The sequence below is a fragment of the Ceratotherium simum genome, chromosome 37 (assembly GCF_057802395.1).
Source record: "Ceratotherium simum simum isolate JZ-2026a chromosome 37, ASM5780239v1, whole genome shotgun sequence".
Lineage (NCBI taxonomy): Eukaryota > Metazoa > Chordata > Mammalia > Perissodactyla > Rhinocerotidae > Ceratotherium > Ceratotherium simum.
In genome coordinates, this window is record NC_141936.1 from 9,043,120 (window position 1) to 9,067,937 (window position 24,818).

Below are 24,818 nucleotides of genomic sequence, written 5' to 3' on the forward strand. Positions count from 1 at the left end.
GGATCTGAGGAAAGCAGTTTTACACTCATCTCCCCCCTTCTGCCCACACAAATGTTTCCATTCCATTGCACGGAGCTCACAGCTCACGAAGCGGAGGTAGGAATAAAGTACTAGCGGTTGTGAAGAGACAAATGATTACACGAACAACATAAGTTTGACGCCACTAACAGTTGAAAAATACGCTGAGAAAAAGCCTCAAGGAGCGAAGGCTTCCTTTAGCTTCAAGAACAGAACATTGAAAAACCTGATGCTTTCCTAGAATATTTACAACACAAAAGATGGTGACCAGCTAACTGGTCTTTTGTCTACACTGAAGACAAATGAGAGGAATCAGACTTAGATTAAACTGAGGGGCCGTTAGGACTAAGGAAGAACTTCCTAATGTGACAAACGCACTAAATGATTCAGTTCCAGTCCATCATCTCACTTGTCCGGAACTCAATCACCTGCAATCTTGAATATTTGAAACACAGTGCAGGACCGGGAAACAAGCAACAAACAAAGCCTGTGGGTGGCCAACACAGATGCCAGAGCCGGGCGCCGAGTGTGACTCACACCGAAGTCCCCTCTTCGCTCCTCACTCAGAGCCTTGCCTCTTCTTGAACAACAATTCTAACCACTCGACTGGGCCTCCTAACTGATGCCACACCCCCACGGGGCCTCGCGCTCACAGCGGGCTGAGAGGGTGCTATCGGCTTCTTCTGGGCAGCGGTGGAGAAGTGACCACTGGCCTTGACTGTAAAGGGGGGCACAAAGACAGGTGGGGCAGGGCCTCAGTACAGTCGAGTGAAAACACACGGCACCCTGGGGGCATTTAGCATAGAAGTGAAGGGCACTGCACAGTGCAGTAGACCCCAAAGAAAATACTTCTATATCACAACATAAACACTGTGAATAATCCTAAATTCTTAGAAAGGGCTACGTTACAGCCAGTTGACATTCTCAAAGCAAATAGTAGGTGTATAAATTAAAACAAAAGTTTTGGTGCTTGAAAGAATAAATTCTCTTCCAGGGGAATATATGGTTCTGTAGAATAATTCCTTCCCTACGGTTCTAGATAGCTTAAACATTAAGGTATTATCTAACAATCACAGCTGGCCTACCACTGTGCAAGATACCAAGGAGAAGATATCAAGCAGTGCGGCACGAGGAAGCTGTGGAAGAGTCAGGGCTCCCCAGGATACAGATGGCGGGCGCCCTGGCATCCAGAGGGAGCGATGCTGAAGGATGAGCATGGTGCTGCTGCCTCTGTGGGCCTCTCCACAGCCCTTCAGTTCCAGGGTGATGAGAGCAGGGTCCTCTGCCTGAGACATGAGCCATGTCCTCTGCCAACTCAGTCCACTCTCATGTTTGGTACCTACCCCCTACTCACCATCCTGGACTTGGAGTGCAGATACCATGTATTGTTCATCTTCTGTGTTAGAGCCTGGCCCAGCAGTGTCTGGCACATCCTTAGTGCAGACATGGGGTCAGCCTGGGGATAGCTCAAAGTCAGCAGAGTAATATGTGTTCTGTAGCTCAGCTAGGCCTTGCTGTGTTGGATTTTTAGAGCAGCTGCATGAGCCAGCCACTTCCTTTCGCCTGACTCAATGGGCATTGCTCTGAGTCACTCTGTGAGATCTTTTCCCACCTGGGTGCCCACCACTGGAGAAGTGTGCTCAGAAGAGAGAGTAAACATGTTCAACTTTTCTGCAATAAATGAAGCAGCCTCTAAGTGATTTATATCCATTGATGGCCTTTGTCATCAAGCACAGCAATTCCTACAGGCTCTGGAGGCCTCCTGCCCAACCACCAGGAAAAAGCCACAACGCCCCAGAGAGCTGGGGAGTGGCAGTGAAGATAGATTAGAAACACTTCTCGACAGAGAGCACAGCTAAAAGCTGAGACAGCCAAGCACGTTCTGGTTCTCTGCCAGGCAGTTGTAGGAGATGACAGCCATGGGCACCTTTCTTTAGGCGTGGAGCCAACATGCACTCCTGTGGCCCGGTTCTTGTATGGGCTAACCTCCCTGAGAGTATCTCAGGCCTCTGTGGCTGGGCTCTGGACTTCTGGGTACCCAAGAGAGGGTGTTTACACAGAGGCATTTGCTACTTTAAGTATGTGAACAGGCCCTCGAGTCTGGTGCAGCATACTGGCATGGAAGGGGAGATAGGGGCACATGCCCCACTTGCCAGAAACTGAGTGGCCTGTTCATCAAACAGGGGACTGGCCTGAATATCACCAGATTCTTCTAGAAGTTCTTGGAGTCTTGGAAAGGAATAAGCCTCCTTGGGTTTAAAAACTGCTCAGCTGAGCCATCAGCTCACAAAACTAGCCTTAGGGGCCAAAGAGCCCTCTTCTCCCTGGAATGCAAATCCGTGGATGGACAGATACCCAGAGAGGCAGAGAAAGAGACGTGGCTCATGCCATGAAATCCTGAAACAGGTATGCATGTGGCAGGTAGAGGCATAGAGAAAACAAAAATGCTAATTCTCCTCATCCTCTCTCTCTGGTCAGAGCATGTCACCACGTGCTAAAAGGCATCTGGAAAAACACAAGTGCAGGGCTTCAAGTCACACTGGAAGGCTGCAGCCTCAGGAGGCTCCCCAGAATGGAGAGAACTGCGGTCCCTCACACAAAGATGAGCAAAGGAAACCACAAAGTTGTAGAAAGGAAATTTAACTCAAGAAGGGAAAAAAGTTATTTGCTTAACGTAACCCTGTGTTAAATCAACCAAGGAAACGTTTACTCTCTTTTATAAGGTCTTTGTGAGTTTTAAGGTACTTAGTTTCAAGAGTTCTTGGTGTCCTAGAATTTTCTGTCTTGCAGGAGTATCTCTTGGGTCACCCTTGGATAGTTATTTGGACTGTGAAGGGAGGATGCGAGAATAACAGGGGATATTCTCACTGAGGCTCCGGCCCAGGGAGCCCCTGCCAGCCCCAGGGCCTGTTTGGGTTTGGGTCTCTATCCTCCCTGAGCTCTTGCTTCCTCTCTCCAAATCTCAGCCGAAAGATCCAGTGTATCTGCACAGGATTCACAATCCTCAAACTGGGACATCTGAGACTATAAAGGGCTTAAAACTACACAGTTCTACCCCATGACTCAAGCAGCCTGATTGAGAGGAATGCCCTCAATCCCCACCTCCCACCCCCTTGGCATCAGACAAGAGCCAAATGGCAGCAGAGGCCAGGGAAGTCCCCTGGGAGTACCGGGCCTCGTGGGTGGCTCAGCCAGGTGGCTGAGGAGACCTATAGGTGCAGCCCTTCAGGATCTCAGGCAGACAAGGAGGGCTTCTGTCGGTGTGAGACTCACAGCTGCTCAAGTTTGCTTCCATGGCAATGGAAATCAGAGAAAGGTGGGATGGGGCAGATGACAGGGATATAAGGAGATCTGAAGATAGGGGAAAGGAGAAAACGCTAAACATACCTGTGAAGTAGTTTAACAACTCTTTTCTTGGACGGTTATGACAAAAGTGGTATTTCTGTGACCTTGCGGGTTACACATTCAATATTCTACCAGGGAATCGGAGTGGTAAGAACAGCCTGGGCTTTGGGTCTGACAGGTCTGTTTTAATCCCTGCTCAGCCGTACCAGCCATGAGATCCTTCAGTAAGATGGACAAGGCAAAAACCTCCCTTAGAAGGTTAAAATAAGGAGTTGCAGTCTTGTGATAAACATCAGTTCCTTTTCTCTTAAATAAGAAATTGGATTTCATCTGTCTAGCTCCTAGTCCACGAACCATCACTGCCACATTGCAAACTTAAAAGTATTCCCAAATCGAAAGCTTATCTTGGGGAAAAGTAAAATCAAGTGTACACTAAAGGGAATTCCAGTGTAAATTTTCAGAATCAAAAAGTGAGTTTGTGGTAAAAACCCTTCTCTCTGAGATAAGGAAGAAGACATAGATGCCTGCTAGCATCACTTCCTTTAAAGAGTGTACAGTGCAATAAGGCGAGAGAAGGAAATACATGGTATAAGAATCAGAAATGAAAGAGTAAAACTCATTATTTGCAGATGACATGACTGGTATATAGAAAATCAAAAAGAATCTACAAACAAATTATTTAAATTTAATAAATAAATTTAGCAAGGTCACTGGATACAGGGTCAATAAAAATAAGTTGTATTTCCATATATCAGCAACAAAGAGAAAATGAAATTTAGAAATACCATTTAAAATAGTACCACAGGGCTGGCCCAGTGGTGTAGCGGTTAAGTTCGCCTGTTCTGCTTCAGCAGCTTGGGGTCCGCCAGTTCGGATCCTGGGCGCGGACCTACTCACCGCTTATCAAGTCATGCTGAGGCAGCGTCCCATATAGAAGAGCTACAATTCTACAACTATGGTACACAACTATGCACTGGGGCTTTCGGGAGAAAAAAGAAAAAAGAGGAAGACTGGCAACAGATGTTAGTGCAGGGCCAATCTTCCTCAAAAAAAACCAAAACCAAAACCAAAACAATAAAATAAAAAATAAAATAGTACCACAAATACCAAATATCTAGGAGTAATCTAATGAAAGATGAGCACGACCTCTACATAGAAAATTATAAAACATTATTGAGAAAAATTAAAGACGACCTAAATAAAGAGCAGGATATATACCATGTTTGTGGAGTAAAAGACTCAGTATCGTGAAAGTGTCAATTTTTCCCAAATTGATTTATAGATTCAAAGCAATCTCAATATAAATCCCAGCAAGCTTGTGTGCATGTGTGTGGCAGCTGACAATCCGATTCTAAAATTTATATGGAAATGGAAAGGGCCAAGAATAGCCTAGATGACCTTTACAGAAGAGGAACAAGGTGGAAAGCCTAGCTCTACTGTATATCAAGACTTTTAATAAAAGCACAATAATTAAGACATTGTGGTATTGGCACAAGAATAAACATATAGATCACTGAAACAGAACAGAGTGCAGAAATAGACCCATGCATATACGAGCACTTTATTCTTGACAGAGGTGGCACTGTGGAGCAGTGGTTCAGAAAGTCTTTTCAACAAACGATGCTGGATCAATTAGATATCCATATGGAAAAAATGAAAAATTCTGTACCGTATTAAAAAACCAATTCTGAGTAGACTATAGGTATAAAATATGAAAGGCAATACAACAGAGCTTCTAAAAGATAATGTATGAAAATTCTGATGGTTCATTTTATGTGTCAACTTGACTGGCTATGGAGTGCCCAGATTAAACATTACTTCTGAGTCTGTCTGTGAGGGTGTTTCTGGTGTGTCTACAAGCATCTGAATCAGTGGATTCAGTAAAGCAGATATGGGTGGGCATCATCCAATCCGTTGAAGGCCTGAATAGAACAAAAGGCAGAGGAAGGAAGAATTCATTCCTTTTTTCTTGTCTCACTACTTAAGCTGGACATCTCACTTCATCTTCTCCTGCCCTCAGACTGGGATTTACACCATTGACTTTCCTGGTTCTCAGGCCTTTGGACTTCACTAAATTACACCACCAGCTTTCCTGGTTCTCCAGCTTGCAGAGGGCAGATCCTGGGACTTCTAAGCCTTCATAATTGCATGAGCTGATTCCTCATAATAAATCTCATTTTCTATATATATAAATGTAAATATATGTATATCCATATCCTGTTCTGTTTCTTTGGAGAACCCTAATACAAATATGTCTTCAAGATTCTGATATAGATTTCTTAAATGAGATATAAGAAAAATTAACCATAAAGAAAAAGATTGATACACTGAACTACAATGAAGTGAAGAACTTCTGTTCATCAAAACACCACCAAAGAGTAAAAAGGCAAGCTACTGAGCAGAAGATATTAGCAACATGTATAAGCAACAAAGGACTCATATCCAGAATAGAGAGAACTACAAATCAACAAGAAAAACAGAAACACCAGTAGAAAAACAGACATGAAATCTGAAAAGGCACTCTACTGAATGGCCAATAAACACATGAAATCTCATACATTGCTGGTGGAAGTGTTAAACTGGTACAACCACTTGGGAAAATTGTTTGGCAGTATCCATTGAAAGGGATATTTTCTCTATGATTCAGCAATTTCATTCCTAGGTATATAACCAAAAGAAATACATGCATATATGCACCAAAAGACATGTACATGCAGAATGATTTATAACAACCTCAAATTGGAAACGACCCAAATGTTGATTGAATTAATGCAGATTGGATAAACTGTGATGTATTCATTCAAAGGAAAGTCTCAGAGCAATGAAAATAAATGGACTATAGCTAGATGCAGCCACAAAGATGAATTCTCACAATGCTGAAAGAAAAAAGTCAGACACAAAAGAGAACAGACTGAATGATTCCATGTATATAAAGTTCAAAGCCAGGCAAAACTAATCTAAAGTGTTAGAAGCTATGATGGTGGATTCCTTTTGAGAGGAGAGAGGGGGCATGAGAGAACCTCCTGGGGTGCTGAAATGTTCTATTTCTCGATCTAGGTCACAGTTACACAGGCATGTTCATTTCTAATACTCTTTGAAATAGATGCATATGATTCATGCACTTTTCTCTATGCATTTCATAGTTCAAAAATAAGTTTTACGAAGCGAGTTTATTGTAAAAATCTATTTTCCAGTGTGTGCACTATTCAAGAAAATAGTGGAGTGGATATTAAGTCACAGGACACGCTGAGACATGGACCAGTGTGCCTGTGCGTGTGTACTGATGTGTCTGCATCTGGTCTCTGGCCGGCACAATCTCCCACTGTTGCTGGCTTCCACATTTTCTCCCTCTGATCAGTTCTGGACTTAGGATGCCAGCAGGAGCCGAGGGGCTAGTAATTTCCATGAGGGGCTGAGCACCCTGGCCCAGCAGCATAGGAAACCTCTGCTGAGGCAATTCAATGCCGTAAAACCCCACTTCAGGCTCCACTCCTTCCCCATTCTCCCACTAGGTGACGAAAACCCTTTCCTGACTAATCAGCTGACTCAGCACAGCTGATTAAGAACTTCTCTCTGCCCTGCCTGCCCCCTGTAGGTCGCATTACATTTGTAGGAGACTTGGTGACTGTAACCCAAAGATAACATAAGCAACACAGGAGGCAGCCACGCTGACCCAGGCCTTGCTGCCCTCCCTGCCCTGGATGGAGGGCAGTTCAGCACCAGGGTGTGTAGCTGTTCCAGGCCCCGTGTATCACGTGGCTGAGGTAGTATCTCGGAGAAGCCTGCTGGCTCCACCTCTTGTTTATAGCCTGACCTTGGGCAGGGCACCTCTCAGGGAACTGGTTTCTCTCTCTATAAAATGGGAGCGTTCATACTCCCTTCTCCTCTTCCTGTAGGGAAAATTGAGGTCAAATGAAACACTGCATTTTGGCAGCCAGGATATCATTATTGTTGCTGCACCAAGTGAGGCGATGGGAGGGAATAAAGAGCCATCCCACCGTCCCTCTGCATGGCGTGGAAGGTGGAGAAGCATACCCTTCATTGATCACCACCTCGATTCCAGCAGCTTAAGCAGGAACTCTGCCTGCATCACGCCGACGCCTGACACTAACAGCTGTGATGGAAAACGGTGAGCTCACACCTGCTCTGTAAGTGGCCAACTCCAACACGCAGGCTACAGCTGCAGGCTTATTCCCATGAGGTCACTTCCGGCACCTCTCTCTGGTTGCACTGCCTCCCATTTCCCCCAAACCCCTCCTCTCCCTTGATTTCCAGCTCCCCTTTCTCCTAACCGAGGGCTTCACCAGGAATAAGAAAGGCATTCTTCATTCTAACCTGGCAGTTCAGTGTGAGGTCTGGAGGCTCTCAGGTAACATTGCTGCTTAGCCTGAGGAACTGGCATCAGGTCCAAGGTGCAGACACAAAGTGCCATTTCCAAAGTACTGGGAAGTGTTGGTGTTGGTCTGAAGTGTGGAGGCTGCTGGGAAATACTCCCTCTGCTTATTTAGGTGAAGGAAGAGGATAAGAACTAAGCAGAGGGGGAAACAGATTAAATGCAGGGCTTTATCCAGGAGCCCCTGCTCTCTCTCCCACTCAAGTGTGGTGGCTACGAAAAGGTGCCTCTCAGATTTCCTGCCACGGGAGCATAAATTGCCTGATGGCCCAGCTGCAGCCCCTCTGACCCACCACTGCATCTGTGCCTAGGCCACACTGTCCAAGGGCTGCTCCCAGCCAGCAACTGAGCATTCTGAGGGTCCTGCGGGATATGAGACTCCTCCAACAGGTGACTTTGGCTCAAAGACTTCTCATCGGGCTGGTTGAACCTTTCTTAAAACTGGGCTCAGCCTGAGACTCTTCCTACCCAGCCCTCCTCCTCCCCCCTCCTCCACAGGGCCTGGACTTATGTCGAGGTCTGAGGCTGTCTTTTTGCCTTCTCCTGCTCGCTCCCCTTCTAATCCAGTCCTGGCATCTGCTTCTCTGCAAACCTGAACTAACACAAGTGGTACTGGAGTAGATCAGAGAAAGATGAAGTTTGGGGACTGGCTCACTCACTAGCTGGCGGGCAAAGGGGACACTCTTCTGAGTGGTATGTGGAGCATGGAGAGTCCTTGGCACAAAGTGGTGGCCCAGTTGCTCTAAGATTTACCAGGCGCGAGCTGCCAAAAAGCCGTTGTCTGACTTTGTGTTGATTCAAGCATTTGAAAGCCCAGGAGGTGCAGTGTCTACCAGGACTGTGCAGTTGGCTGATTGCTGTGAGGTGTGTCGATGCCAGCAGGGGGACAATGACAGACTGAGGGCTCTCAACAAGGAGTTGAACACTAAGTGAGAGATCCAGAGGGGGACCTCTCTGGCAGCTTACAAAAAGGTGGCCTATGCTTCCCTCAGTGGGCTGGCAATGCCCCTGTGCTGAAAGACTTACAGAGGTCTCTCCCCTCTCTTCAGGAGCATCCCCTACCTCCTTTCTGGGGTTTCCAGGCCCATAACTAGAGTTAAACGCCAGGATAATACAGCGGGGGATGTGCTGGACCTGATAAGGGAAGAAAGAGATTATATAGCAAGAGTGAGAAGAATTAGTTAGCAGGATTTGAGGGGCTTGATCAAGGGGGGCAGGAAATAAGATGAGAAGAAAAAGAATTCATTGACTTGGGGGTGTTTTCTTGGGATGTGGGATTTAGCATCCTGGCAAAGAGCCTAGTGGATAGGACAAACTCACTGCTGGGGTAGTCCTTAGACGCCTAGAGAAAGTAACAGCTAAGGCTGAACGAAGTGGAAAGGCATGAATTGCCCTGGCAGACAGCAGAGGAAGGAATAAAGAGGCTGAGGGAAGGGGCCATGTTGGAATGGACGTATTACTGAGTCCAGAAGACCCAGCAGAGGCCTATGTTCTGTGGGAGGGTCCACAGCACACCCCCTTCACCAGGGTCATCAGATGAGAGGGACACCAGCACAGTTAAGGAGTTTGGTGGTGGCTCTTCTTTACAGGCCAGAGAAGACAACAGGAAAGGTGGTCACAGAGCTGGGCTCATTAACACAATGGGGATGATAGAACCCGAGGTCTTAGGGGCCAGGGGTAACATGGCAAGGGTCCCTCTGAACTACCAAGTGATGGCTACCGCCAGGATTCTTTGGACTCTGTGTGTCCAGGGGCCAGCAGATGACAGCAGGAGTCATCATGAGGCGGGGATAACCAACAATCAGAGAAGACGCAGGGAGGGAGGTGTGTGGAACCCAAGGGAATCTCCTGGTGCTCTCTCATCCCACTGTGAACAGATATATAGACATATGCATCACCCTTGGCCTGAGAAAGATATAACAGCCAAGGGCTCAGAACCTCACAATGAAGGTTGGGCCACACCACCAGCTAAGCTGCCAAGACCTGCTGTCGCTGGCTGAGGGTGAGAAGAGTTTTGAATGGACAGTGAAGGAGGGGAAGGGGAAAACCAGTGGGCCCCGAGTTCCACTACAGTAATGGAGGCAGTAGTTTGTCTCATTAATTTCTCCTTTCTAAGTTCCTCCTCGGGAAGAGAGGCCAACAGGAGCCACAGAAAAGTTGTTCTTCATACCAGAGTGGAGAAGCAGATCCGTGCAGTTTAAGGGGTGAGCTGTGGCCGCCATGACAAGGCCTCATTCAGACAAACAGCTGCAGCCCTCTGGATCCACGAGGCATTCGCACAGGCTGTGCCCAGCGGTGATGGAGCACGGCAGGGACCCAAGGCAGGCCAGCTCCTGTGGGGCGTGAGAATCCTCCACCAAGCAACTCTGGCTTGAGGACGCACCAATGGCTTGACCAAAGGTTTCTTGGAACAGTGCTGCAGGCTGAGACTCTGCCAGCCAGGCCCCTTTCCCCACCCCCTCCTTCACAGGGGCAGGCCAGTGCCACCATCTGCAGCCTTATGCCTGCTCCTATTTTCTCTCTTCATCTCCCAATACGTCTCACACATTAATCCTGTCTGGAAGTCTACTTGTCAGTGGACCTGAAATGACCCAAGACATCCTCCATGAGGAGAACAAAACAACAGAAAGAGAATCCCAGTGTGATCCTAAGCTTGGCCCCTGGGTCTGTTCTGCCTGTATGGAGGGTATCCTGAGACCGAGGGGATACTGAGCAGGCCAGTCCCCCATGGGCAGGGCAGCACGTTGGGAATCCCTCAAGTACAGAAAGCACTATATGTTCAGAGGCTGGGGGAAAGAATTAAGGTGGGCTTGCAGGGTCCCAGAGTCCTGCCTCAGCCCTGGCTATTGCCAGAAAGCCCAGTGACCTGAGCTACGAGGTGCCCATGGGCTGGGGAGAGGAGAGGATGTGAGGACCAGAAGTGCCCTCTCCTCCGGGAGGCTGCCGTGTTGCTGTCCTTCAGTGTGGGTTTATGACATGGGAAGGCACTCAGCTGAGGAAAATCATTCCCACAGGGAAGCACTCTCTGATACTTCCTGATGTTGGCTATTAGTTTTGATGATATGGATTTCAAGGCACCAAAATGGGTGATTTAGCCAGGCAGGAAAAAACAAAAGATTTAGTTTCATTAATTTAGCAAACTATCCTGTCCCAAGAGTAAGACGGAGGTGGGGGAGCTGGCTGCTGGTGTTAAGACAGACTCTGGACCAGGGTGAGGCACAGCTGTGCAAGGGGAGGAGAGGCCAGAGCCTGGGTCTGCCAGGACCCACTGCACGGGCCACTCAGGCAGGTACTAAGGGCAAGCACACCCAACAACTCTGAAGTATTTTCTAGTTGACACAGCCACATCACACATCCCCACATTCCATTCCTTTCCATTCTCCTCCAACCCTGAGACGTATTCTCATCTTCATGTTCCTAATGGATAGGCTGCCATAACAGAACAGATGATGATCTGCCACAGAGAGTGACTGGCCAAACTCAGATTTACAATGACAAGTCAGGAGGCTTGTCCTACCAGACTAGGCTGTCTACCTACCCACGGTCCATAAGGTCTAGGAACCCCAGAGTTTCCCAGACAGAGAGCTTCCAGGGTAGGCCTGCCTAGAAGAGGCTAGAATCACAACTCCCTCAAGCTTTATGTTGTGGAGAGAAAGGCAGGTCATGTGAAGCACAGCATGGGCCTTGGAATCTGCTAGAGGTGGGGTAAAATCTACACTCTGCTCTTGACCACTATGTGACCTTGGGCAGGTTAATCTCTCTGACTTTCAGTCTTTTTTTTTTTTAATCTGTAAAATTACAAAAATAAGATCTGTCTTGAATGGTTTTGGAACTAGAAACAACCTGCGTAAGCCCTTGGCCCAGTGCTAGTGAGGTGTGGGCATTGAGGAGGTAGTGCCTATTACTCTCACTATATGGATCAGAACTGTAGAGGTCGTGAATAAAGTGTGGCCTTGCAATCAAATGCAGCTTCTGCAAGTTTGGCGCATTTCGGTCTACGCATATATGATGGCAGTCCCGTAAGATTAGTACCATAAAGCCTAGGTGTGTAGTAGGCTGTACAATCTAGGTTTGTGTAAGTACACTCTGTGATGTTTGTACAACGACAAAATCACCTAACAACACATTTCTTAGAATGTATCCCTGTTGTTAAGTGACATATGACTGCAGTTACAGGAGCTGAGACTTTAATGTCCACAGGAGGTAGAAGACCTGGCCAGGGAACTGGAACTAAGAGCCCCCCATAAAGTCAGGATCCAGGATCTTTGAACAGGGACCAAGATGACCTTTCTCACAGCCCAGAAGAATGTCTATATGTGGCATGGAGCAGACGCATCTCCTTTGCGGAATGGAGATCCCAAGCCTGCACAGCATGTGAGTGTGGAGGCTGAATGCATACACTCAGGTTCTAGGAATCCTAAGCCAAGAGGTGAACATCAAACTATCAGGACCTATGCAACTCCCCAGGTCCTGGCAGAACAAATGCAAAAGTGATAAAAGGCTACATCCATAACCCGGGGCATAGGGGACTCCAAGAGTAAAAACAATCCCTGAGTAAGATGACAAAAACGAACAAACCATATGAGGAAATGAACCACCATATAGGCAAGTCAAGAGACAGAACACTTGGGAGAACTGGTGTTCTTAGAACCAGAAATAATTGAACAATTTGAAAGAGGCTATAAAATAAGTATAATCAAAATAACTGAAGAGATGAAAGGAATAGAAACCATAATAAAAACTGGAACACTAAAAAACAAAAATACAAAACAACAGGCTGATTTTCAAAAGTGCCAAATAGAACTTCTAAAAATTAAAAATAAAAACTGAACCCTGAAATTGGGAAGGAGTATTAAACAGCAGATTATAAACAGCTACGAGGAGATTCGTAAACGGACAGACATTTTTGAGGAAATGTCCCAGACTGCAGCACTGGCAGAAAAGGAAATAGAAAAAAGAGAGGAAAAACAGAAAAGATGGTAGGTTCTAAAAGGAGTTCCAGGAAAGAGAGATTAGAGAGCTAACAGACAAGAATTTCTAAATGAGAAGAACTACACTGAGTTCCAAGCAATATAATAAAGATGAATCTACTCTTTGACATGATGTAGTAAAACTACAGAACATCAAAGACAAAAATAAGGTCTCAAAAGCAACCAGAATGAGAAGACATGCGAAGCTCCCTCAGGCTGCAGACAGGATAGGCTGGAGGAGGTCAAAGAGCCAAAGGCAGGAGAACAGTGTGCGAAGCAGCTCAGCAGCCCTGGCAGTGTGGAGGGTGGAAGTCGGGATGGAGAGACGGGAGCACTCTGGACAAAGTTCTCGTAGATGAAGGGTACTACCATCCATGCAGTTGCTCCCAAGTTGGAAGCAGTCACTTTCCTCATCACTGCTCCTATAGCACTTGAGGGTTACCACCATGGAAGCACACATCACCCCAAGGGCTGCTGCAGTGCATTTTGCTATTTATACAAATGCCTTGAGGTCATGGACTAGATATAATTTATCTTTGTCTCCCTAGTGCCCAGCACAACACATTGTACAGACCAGGAGCTTAATAAATATTTAAATGAATTCTTATTAATCACTTAGTTGCCCTTTTAGGCCCGTTCCTTGCCCTACAAAGAGATCTCCAAAGCCTAATTTGAGAAACATGACTTCCAATCAGTTCTGGATTCACTGGATTTAACATTAAAGGCAGGTGAAGTTTTCTGCAACAGAGAAAAAGAAGGTGGTCCTCACGTCCATGGGTGGTGACTGGTAGTATCTGTCAGGAGGTGGGGGGAGGTAGAGGCCTCACATCTCCTAGATGCAGATTTGAACAGCTTTTGGGAGGTTGGCAGAATAATTCAGGGTGAAGGGCTTTACTAATCTAACCCAAGGCACAATAGGGCAGCTTCTTTCTTCTAACGACCTCAGGGCTTTAAGAATGTTTACCTGGGTGTGCCCTCCAGCCCAAGAGGAGGCAGGGTCCAAGTCGCACCAGAGATGGACAAGTCCCAGGGAGTGTCTTCCCTGGAGCCCAGAGGCAGATATGAGCCCCTTTATGTAGAAGGAGAAGAGGGTGACACAGAGTCAAGGATTGGGGCTACCAGGATGTTCCAGGGAAGGAAGCTGATAAGAGAGTCCAGGGAATATAAAAGCAGAGTGCCTATTTTCAGACCCAATCCATCTGAAAGGAAAGACCACTGGGGAGAACTATCCAACAGTCGCAGTACTTATCAGAACAACTTCTTTACTGATAGAGTGAACTTGGCAGAGATGAATACTAAAATGATTACGAATTATACTGCAGGGAATACCCAGATAAAAGTAGTAGTTTCAATAACTGTTATTGAACCAAACTGTTATTAATCAAACTAATATTCAGGTATCAAGCTAATTTCTTTAATAGGTAGAACCTCATTTCTCTGCTGCTGTTGCCTTCATGTTACTTGGCTGACAACATGGGCTCCTTATGACCCAGGGCAGAATATCCTCATTCCCTAAACACCACTATTACACTAATATTGGGATTCAGGCACTCTGGGGGAAATGACCCTACAAGTGACCAGAGGAATACAGACAGGGCAAAGCCTGAGAGAGATGAGAAAGTCACAGTCAAGCTCAGGGGCTTCTCCATGCTTCACTTCATAATTCACAAGTGGGGAGAGGAGTCTGCCTTTGGATAGAGTGTATCGTACACAGCTGAGGGCTGTCAAGGCATGTGCACCAGTCTCTTCCCTACTCAATACTCTGTTAGCTACAACCACAGCTCATGGATGCAGCCCTGATGGCACTGGGAGAACAGAATGGAAGTCATGAGACGATTTTCCTGTTTTGGAAGGAGAGGCAATAGACACTTACTGTGGGCATTCTATACACTAGGGCGGTGACAATGTCTTTAATATGTGATCCCATTCAATCCTCATGAAAATCACGCCAGGAAGGTATCATTAGTCCCAATGCTCTTAACAGATGAAGAAACCTGAGGCTTGGAGAGGTTAGGAAATTTGTCCACAGATTGAGAATGAACCCCAAGACTGTATCTAAGACAAGCAAAAGAGAACCACAGAGAAGGGTCACTGAGGCATTTGATCGCCATACTTTCCTAGATCATGGCTTCTGTCCAGTTTCCTACACAAATGCTTTTTTTTACAAGCATTTTTACAAGCATTTACAAGGCTTTTTGGAGGCCAAAGCTTACCAATATTTACAACCTGTAAATTTTCTTACATTGCTTACTCTGATAATATGCTAGGAGTTGGAAGTTAGGCCAAGAAACAGAGCTAGACTATTTTCTCCTCTCAGCCTAAGTTGTTGTTGTCACTGGACCTCTGAACTGCTAAGACATGAACTTAAAGGGAGGAGGGCCAGTGCCCTTCTCTCACTGAACAAAAACTCTGCCAATCTTTTTTCCTTAGAGCAGAGAGTGACGCCATGAATTGGAGTCTGTAAACACCCCCGGGCCTAAAGATCTGTTTTTACTGCCACAACCTGCGTGCGGTCCACCATCTACTGCCATCCAGCAAGCAGCAACCCAGGGAGTGCAGGCTGGCGCTGACAAGGAGGTTAGCAGAGCAGCACGCCAAGCAGCTTATGGCTTACGTTTCTTTTACTCCCTAGAGATGCTTGCCCGGCCACCAAGGGACTCGCTCAATTGTCTCTGCAAGTCCCTGACCCCGAGGAAGTCAAGCCCTACTTCTCAGCTGAATTAAGCATTATGAGACACTGAGACGGTATCTCTGACACAAAGGCCTAAAAACCCTGGAACCGTCTTCCAGAAATAGTGCCATCCAAGAGGAAGAATGTTGGTGTTAAAGGAGGCACAGTCAGCCTTTCCTAAATGATTAATTTGGTGGGAATTGAGGGTAGACAATAGCTTATGGGATCCTCCTAAAGATAAATTACAAAGAGTAATAATGCCTTGAAAGTAGTCTGAATGGAGATTTGGTCATGAAGGCACCCAGTAACCCAGCTTCACCCAGAACAGAGCAAGAGTTCTTAAGGAAGACACGAGTTTCTCTTCTGGAAGGTAATGTACAGTTCCACTAGCATGTGCCTATTTGATTCCTTCCACTGGATAAAATTAAATAGCTTGGATATTTAAATAATGAGTCCTGAAGTCCAGGTTGGGAATGTTCTTGTCAGTGACTTGGGTTTCCAAAAGTAGCAATTTGGGATAACAACTGTCTTTCATGTATTCTCTTCCCAGAGCAAACGTGATAATGTGACTCTGCCTCACACAACTGTGGTAAGTGACCTTGAGCAAGTTACTTACGTTCCTTAGACCTCCGCTTCCGCAAATACAACAGTAATAAAAGAAAACTCTTTAGGCTATTATGAGGATTAAATGGAATAACAAACAAAATATCCCCCATAAGGTGCCTAACACACGGTAGGTGCTCAATGGAAGCTGCCATCATCATTCATCATCATCATTGTCACTGTCATCATCAGGGCACACTCCCTCTGCCTCACTCACCATCACTGTCACTGTCTCATAGACAAAAATATGTAGTCAAGGAGGCAGTCTGTGATGAAGAAAGGAGGTGCTATAAAACTATGCCAGGTGCAACATTTCTAATAAGGCCACCAACTTAAATCTCTTTAAGTACCCAGAAATCACCCAACTGTAAAATTCACAAGGTAGACTATCACAATGAAACCTATAAACATAGGTACAGTCAGACAGAACTGCAACAAAAGCCGAAGTCACACAGTGAACCAAATTAGCAAGCACACAATTGGAGATGGAGCGAGGGAGGGTCTAGAGGAAAGCTGGAGCCTGGGAAGGAAGGTTTGCTTTGGAATATACTTCTAATACATCACAACTGCTCCTATACAAGTACTGCAAGTCCTATATTTAGGGGCAAAAGAGATTTACAGGAGAAATACTTTTGTGCCAGGTGTGTTCTAGTACAGTCGCAAAAAGTGTGATTCCCCTTCTGACAATCCCTTTGGCAGGGAAGCCCACAGTAAGAAAGCCCCTAGTCATTACCCCTGCAGGACACAGAGAGGTGACAAGCTTTCCCACTGAGTAGCTTACTTGTTGCTGTCTCTGTACTCATAGATGTGACATCCTTGAGGCAATCCAGTCTCGTGGTCCAGAGTGAAAGCAAGCTTTAGCTGAATAAAGAGAGAAGAGAAAATGAGTAAGTTTTGGGCAGCATGCTCTATTCATTCAGACAGCTGAAATGAAAAAAAAAATCAAGCCAAGTCACACTCCCTCCAGCTGACATGTTATGGAGAACCTGGGCCTGCTACCTCTGGGAAGAGCACATGCCTTACAGGGACACTGCCATTGATGATGACTGTTCTCAGGACTCTACCTATTTGTTCAGCATACAACCAATCATTTACTAAGCACATACTTTGTGCTAGACACTGAGCTAGCTGATGGGAAAGAACAGTGAACAGGAGCAAAGGGGGCCTTCTTCATGGATCTTATAGTCTAGTGGAGGAGACAGACCTCAATCACATAATCACACGAATGAATGAATGAATGAGTATATATATAGAAAACTTCAAATTAAAATAGGTTCTCTGAAGCAGGAAAAAAATTCCCATGTTTCTACAGAAGTAAATAACCTGACCTAGACTGGGAATGAGGGAAGGAGGAGGAGGAGGTTACCTAGACTGTAGGAAGGAAGGATGGGGAGAGAAGAGGGCTCTTCTTGGGAGAGAGCACAGCAAGGACAGAGGCCCTGGTGCAGGAGTTCCAGGAATTGAAGGATGGCTGGCAAGCTGGAACTCGCTAGATACAGGGGACATGGTGGGCTGAGAGATGCTGAAGAGGAAGGCCAGGGCAGAACACGCAGGACCTTGTACATGGCCACGTTAGAATTTTTGACTTTTACCTTAATAGTAAAGGAGAGCCTCTGACATGTTTTAAGGAAGGGGTGGATGACATGATCAAAGTTACATTTTAGCAAGATGCCTCTGGCTACTGCGTACTGAACAGAGCATAGTGGAGAGAGCAGAAGTAGGAGCTGTACGGGAGGCTATTGAGTAGTACAGCTGAGTGGTGATGGGGGCTGGGGCTAGAGGGCGGGCGGGAGAGATGAAGAGAAATGGACAATTTGAGATCTATCTTAGAAGTAAATTTTTAGAAGCAGAATCAACAGAATATGCCGATGGATTCAACGTTGGGGAGTGGTGAGGACAGAAAAGAAGAAATCAAGGACGGTTCAAGTTTTTGATTTGAATGACCAGGCAGCTGGTTGTTCCATTGATGAGTGGGAAGACTGAATTTGGGGATGAGGTATTACTATTTCCTGTTTACAGGTGAGGAACTTGAGGCTGAGAAAGGTTAAGTAATTTGTCCAAACCACAATTAGAATTTCAACCAAAACCCATACTCTTTCCACCTTACCAGAATGATAGGATTTGGTGATGACCTGGATATAAAGTCTGAGAGAGAGAGAGGAATCAAAGATAATGCTTAAGGTTCTTTGCCTTGGGCAGCAGGGTAGATGGTGTTGCTACTCACCATGACAAGGAGGAATAGCAGGCTTGGGAGAAGAGCTTGAGTTTAGTTTGGGAGTGCTGACTTTAAGGTGCCTGAGAGGCATCTTAGTGGAGATGACCCGTAGGCAGCTGTATAAACAATTCTGAATTTTATAAGCAAGATCATAATCTGGAGGTACAAATTTGGGGACCTTTAGATGGTAAGCAAGATGGCAACTGGAGCCATTGGAGTGGATAAGATTGTCCTGAGAGAGTATGTAAGTACAAATGAGGTCTTTGATAGAATAGCTATGTTTAAGAGCTGGACAATGGAGACTGAGAAGGAGTGGCCATGCAGTTCTGAGTTATGATGTTATAGGAGACAAGGGGAGAACGTGCCTTTTTTTTTCCTTGAGGAAGATCAGCCCTGAGCTAACATCCATGCTAATCCTCTCCTTGCTGAGGAAGACAGGCTCTGAGCCAACATCTGTTGCCAGTCCTCCTCCTTCCACCCCCACCCCCTCCAAAGCCCCAGCAGACAGCTGTATGTCACAGTTTCACATCCTTCCAGTTGCTGTATGTGAGACGTCGCCTCAGTATGGCCGGAAAAGCGGTGCGGCGGTGCATGCCTGGGATCCGAACCCGGGCCGCCAGCAGTGGAGCATGCACACCCAACCACTAAGCCATGGGGCCGGCCCCGGGGAGAACATGTCTTAAGGAGGCAGTGTCAAATCCTTCTAAGAGGTCAAGTAAGAGAGGAATAAGTATCCAAAACAAAGAAACCATTGGATTTAGCAACAAGGACTCTCGGGAGAGTGGTGGGAGCAGAGATCAGGCTATGATGGGTTGAAAAACCAGTAGAAGGTAAGGAAATGAGGATCATGAGTATATATAACTCTTCTAGCAAATCAGACAGTGATGGGGAAGAGCCAAGATGAATATAATGGAATGGGATAGGTAATAGGATGTGGCATTGAAGGAGAGTGCATTGTAAGATGACAGAGACTTGTTTAAATGCTGATATGAAGGAGGCACTATAGAGGGAGGGGTTGAAGTCATAGGAGAGACAGAGATAACTGAAGAGTCAAGGTGTCTGAGATGACAGGAGGGATTGGAATTCAACACACAAGTAGAAGACCCTTTCTCCACTGTAACAGTAGGAAAGGCTGGGCAGGGATGCAGATATATCTCTGGATTTGGCAAGGGGGGATGAGGGATGGTGATGGTTTGGAATGTTCCAGTCTGATTTTTGCTCTTTTCTGAAAATTAGGAAGCCAAATTATCTGCAAGAAATGGAGGGTTTGGTGAGGGAAGAAATGGAAGTTGGAGGAAAGTGATGAAGGTTTGAAAATTGCTTCTTTGGAGAATAGGAAAAACAGTTGACCAGGGAAGAGCATGACGATTGCCAAGAAGCATTAAGGGTCCAGCTGAGGCCACAGGAACTGAAGTTACTGTAGCAACCATCTGCCCAGTTGTTGATTTTTTTCTAGTAACCTAGACATTGGCATGAAGAAAGTTAGGTTGGTCCAAAGCTGAGCATTTGCCAGGAAGGTCTGAGGGAAGAACAGGTTTGAGAGAGCAAGCGAGTGGAGATAGGATATTGGCAACAGATGGAGCAGGGACTCTAAGGGGGAACAGGCAGGAAATAAAAATGAAAAGGGCTGACTGGAAGAAAACAGAAGGGTCTGGGTGACAGATGTCTTGTATGGAGCTAATATTTATTAAGTATGTCCTCTGTCCTAAGCATCTTTCATGCGTGACTTTATTTAATGCTCCCAACAGCCCTGGGAGGTTGGTTCCTATTCCTATGTTACAGAGGAGTTTAAGTATTTAGCCTAAACTACCAAGTAAGTGGCAGAACTGAAGTGTGGTCCATGTTGTTAACCCCTGGGCTATACTGGCCTCTTAGGTGTCTATGAGGTCAAGGAGAGGAGTTGTGGGAGTCACTGAGTGAGAGTGGGAGGGACTGGAGGCTGTGGTCAGAGAGCAGGCCATGTCTGACCTTGGAGATGGGACAGTCAATTACAAGATGCAAGGAGAAGTCAAGGAATGGATAGTCAGAGATGGGGGTAGGGGGTCCTCCATGAGAGGTTTGAAATTCACCCAGGATGATGATAGCTGTTTTCCAGATAAACCAATCCACAAAGCGTGTCCCTACAGGTGTGTAGGTATGTGTGGGTGCATGTATAGGTACCTACTATGTGCAAGGTTCAATACATAAATGAATGAGTCCAACTGGTCCCTGTAGTGGAGACAGGTACATATCTAGCAGTCATTTCCTCCTTCCTAACGATACCCTAGTTTCATTCAGGGTATCACCTCCTACCTCAGTCCAGAGAATCCAGGGGTAAGCAGATCCAATCTCCAGGGCTGGGCCTGACAGGTCTAAGGTAATCTTATAGACCTTTTAGTAATTGATTAGGAACGCAAGCCAATTAGCACATGGCATTTCCTGGCCCTAGGAACTGGTTCAGGAATGGACATATGATCCAATTGTGGGCAATGAGATAGGAGGGGATGTTTGCTGGGTGCTTCTGGGCATGAGGGCCAGAACTGCTGCAACTAGCTTGTTACCAGCCTGAGAATGAAGCCAACTCACAGAGGAAGCAGATTCAGAAGACCTTCACACGAGCAGAGCCAGAGCCTTGATGGAGTTGTGCCTGGTCTCTGCCAGCCTTCAGGGCCTCTACTGTTCTTTCGTAATTGCTCATCATTTCTCTTGAGGACATTGACACACAATACATCTACCCACTCCCTTGGCTCTGCTCTCTCTAATTCACTCTCCACGACACAGCTGAGTTATCTTTCTAAAACACAAGCCTGACGACACTTCCCTCTTTAAGTATCTTTGATGGTACTCCTGCTGTCTATATGTTGGAGACACAGAAATGAATTAAACACAGCCTAGGCTCCCTGGGGGTTGGCTGCTGGCACAAACATGGACTGTAACAGAGGGATGGGTGAGATGGGCATGTGCTTAGGAAGGTGTGTTAACCAGGGAGGACCTCAGGGTAGAAGACAGGAGTCTTTCTTTTTTTTTTTTTTTTGTGAGGAAGACCAGCCCTGAGCTAACATCCATGCTAATCCTCCTCTTTTTGCTGAGGAAGACCGGCTCTGAGCTAACATCTATTGCCAATCCTCCTTTTTCTTTTTTTTACCCCCAAAGCCCCAGTAGATAGTTATATGTCATAGTTGCACATCCTTCTAGTTGCTATATGTGGAACGTGGCCTCAGCACGGCTGGAGAAGCTGTGCGTCGGTGCGCGCCCGGGATCCGAACCAGGGCCGCCAGTAGCGGAGCACGTGCACTTAACTGCTAAGCCACCGGGCCGGCCCTAGAAGACAGGAGTCTTAAAGGAGAAACATGAGTTTGTCCAACAGAGAAGGGCGCCCCACCCTCCTCCTGCTGCAAAGCTCCATGCACTCCTCCTACACTGCATAGGTCACTGCATAAGTCTGAACCACGGCACGCACTTTCATACCTCTGTGCCCTTCCTCACACTGTGACTGCTTCCAGGAGAGCCCTTCCCGTCTATCCCAGCAAGATCTCACACATCCTTTGAGCTTCTCTCTGCAAAAGTACATCTTTCATTACTCCCTCCTCTGGTAACTGGAAGCAGGGCCCCTCTGCCCAGGGGCTCAGGGTGGGTAGCTTCGTCAGGGACCCTGGGCACTCAGTGCCCTATCACTGTCCACAGCAGGTGCCCAATGCATGTCGCTGAGCTGAACTGCAGAGCAGAGATTTATAACATTTTGTTTACCTATTAACGACTAACTGCTCCAGTCATTTAATTTACAGACACAGAATGACGCCCCCTGCAGGCTTCTGTGCCCTTCAGCACATTTTGATCCTGGTTGAACAGATCTGTAGCCACCTAATTTCATCCTCCAGTTTGTTATTGTTCCTCCTCTCACTTCAGTAAAGAAATTCAGCTTCACCCCCCAACCCCCACCCCCGTAATTGTGCTGCAAGACAACAAGCAGTGGCTCAAATCCTCTCTACGCCCAGATGCTCCCATCTTGCCAGTGCCTTTGAAGAGGCACACGTCCTCCACTCAACAATATTTACTGAATACGTCCCCCGAGCCAGGCACAGCAAGGAAACAGGCAGGCCTATAGGCTGCCATCTGTGCCAGTGCTGGCTCTCATCAAGGCCTGCAGGCACCCACTCATGGAGCGGGTCAGCTTGGAAAGTCGGCCTGCAAGAATGACAGTCACTCTGAGACTTCATGAGGTCCATCTTTCCCCTTCCAGGGGCAGCTGCTACTAGTCAACCTTTTCCTTGGGAGGACAGTTTCCAACTGCAAAACATTCCTGGCACTGGGTGAGGAGGGAAGGCAGCAAAAGGCCCAAGTGGCAGTAACAAGGCCACTCTGTCAGCTTCCACCAGCAGAGGAAGGAAGCCTTTAAATGGGTCTAGTTAGAGGCAAGGCTTTCCTCTGGACACAGACCAGGCTAATCTCCCTTGGGCAGCAAATGGAGGAGCCTTCTACTTTCAGGGGCTCAGGCTAGACCACAAGGAGGGCAGTTTCTGGGCAGCTAGAGTGTGAAACTCCTGCTGGGATGCCTTCTAACCCAGCCCTCCTGCTCCAGGGTGGGTCCAAGAAAACCAGCAGTGTGGGTGACCTGAAGGAGCTGGGGTAAGTGCAAGGGGCTAGGACCCTTGGGAAAGGAGGGGTATAGGCCCTGTTGGGGTTGTTGGGCCTGCAAGAGGCCTTCCTCCAGCCCTTCTGGGCTGGGGGGGTTGGTGAGGGGGTGACTAGGGAGGCAGCAGGGCCATCCTCCCAGCAGGTGGCAATAGGGGACAACAAGAATGACAGATTCAGAACTAAGTAAGGCTTTCTCAGGGTTCTCAGGCACTGCCTGAGGAGGACCCTTCAGGTGAACCTAAGAGGAAAAATGAACGCCCCAGGTTAAGCAGCAGAGGGCTCCACTGAGTCACTGAATTTAATCATTAAAGGAAATGTGACCTTACTTTGTATGCCAGCCCAGTGAAGCCAATGGCCAGATTACATTCATAAGAATAATGGAAAAAGAGTAATGAGATAGGAAAGGAAAGGGTGCTAAGGGTGGCGAGCCAGATGTTCCCCTGGGCCAGCGAGCAAATCAGGCTTCAGTCCGCTCAGGTGCACAGCAGGCTTTTCCAAATAGCCCGATTCCTGGAGAATCTTATGCACAGGGCACTTGGCACTACACTCCATCAGCTAAGGAAGATACCAGCTCAGAGCTTCTGGTGCTTTTGAAAACGCTGGCCTGACCTTGGAAGGGCCAGAAATGCGTTAAGAAGTTTAGGAGTTGCCTGTCTTGTCCACAATAGCTCCAAGATGACCTCTGATGGGCAACTGGGTCTCTTTCTGACTGTGGCCTGGATGGCACTTGCAGGCTGTTCCATGACCAAAGAGGGGTGACCTCCATGACCCGGCTCTGAGTTCCTCTCCCAGGGGTGTAGGGAGAGAGGTAGCTGGTAAAAGCAGAGTGCTAGTTCTGTGGCCAGGATTGCTGTAGTTCAAACCAACATGGGTTCTCTGGGAGGCCTGTGAGCTTGCTTCAATCTGCTAGCTATTAGGACCAAGGTTCAAATGCAGGTCAAGGACCAGCCTGGGAAGCCTCCAACCTCTCCATGGTCGACTCTTCCCCTCACAGCCCACTGGTCTTGCAAGGTGTCCAACTCTTCCTTAAGCTGAAAGTGGCAAATCCTATCAAATTTCAAACACTTCAGGTATGCCATTTATGGCATACATAAAAAGAACAGAAAAGTTACTTCTACCTGAGTTTTGGTTTTGTAATTGAAAAATCTTATTAGGAGGAAATCTTCACATTCTCTGAGGTGATCTTTAGTTTTTCTTCTTTAGTTTTCGTTGTTTGGTTTGGATTTCCTAAGCATTATTTCTTTTTTTCCATCTCCTCTTTGCTTTCTTTTATAAGACAAAGATGCTGTGGACTTGGCTTTCACTTGGTTCACAACGATTCTATGGCAATGTATTAAGTTTCTTTCTCCTAAGTCCACTGAAGTCTTTTTGGACTTGGAGAGAGCTTTTTAAGAAAGAACTTGCTCATTCAGCAGGATTTTCCTCCCCACCCCAAGCTCTGGTTCTGACCTGGAAAAAATAAGAGTGAGAAAGAGCAAGAGAATCCTACAGTCCTGACGCTCAACTTCACAAACCACAAAAAAGAACCTTGCTCCAGTAACGTAATCATGGAGATTTCTGGCACCTTGGTCTTTCAAGAAAAATACATCCATCTGCTGGCACAGGGATCCATCAAACTAAATCCTGTTCAGCATGGAGTTCCCAATTCATTAGTGTTGGAAAGTCTATAGCGAGGCTGGCCGCTCCCACTGGATGACGCCTCCCTGCAGCGCTGTCTGTAAACCCCACAGCTGTGTTTTCACTTAAGGCCACTTCTCCTGACTCCACTGCACCTTGTTCCAGAGGCTCGTTCTATTCTCATTAAGGTTAAAAATGACAGGACAAGGATTCTTCAGTGCTGAGGTTTTACTTGCTCAGAAGAAAAATCATCTGTCTCTAGAGCTATGGTCAATCCATAGGGAAGGCTGCTCTTTAGTAAGGAGTCTCAGAAGCCAACCTTGTTGGTTCATCCTAGGTTTGCCTCAGTCAACAAGCCGGTCCCAGGAGAGA

General features: G+C 46.7%; 1 protein-coding gene across 5 annotated transcripts in view; it reads right to left on the bottom strand.

Annotated features, from left to right (window-relative positions):
- Positions 1 to 24,818, bottom strand: part of DIS3L2 (DIS3 like 3'-5' exoribonuclease 2) — a 337,343-nt gene that overhangs the window by 25,374 nt on the left and 287,151 nt on the right. For all 5 annotated transcript variants that reach the window (XM_004427679.3, XM_087424689.1, XM_087424686.1 and 2 more), the window contains one exon: positions 16,782 to 16,861. In XM_004427679.3, the coding sequence (XP_004427736.1) occupies positions 16,782 to 16,861 (80 nt within the window). The remainder of the gene's footprint in view (positions 1 to 16,781; positions 16,862 to 24,818) is intronic.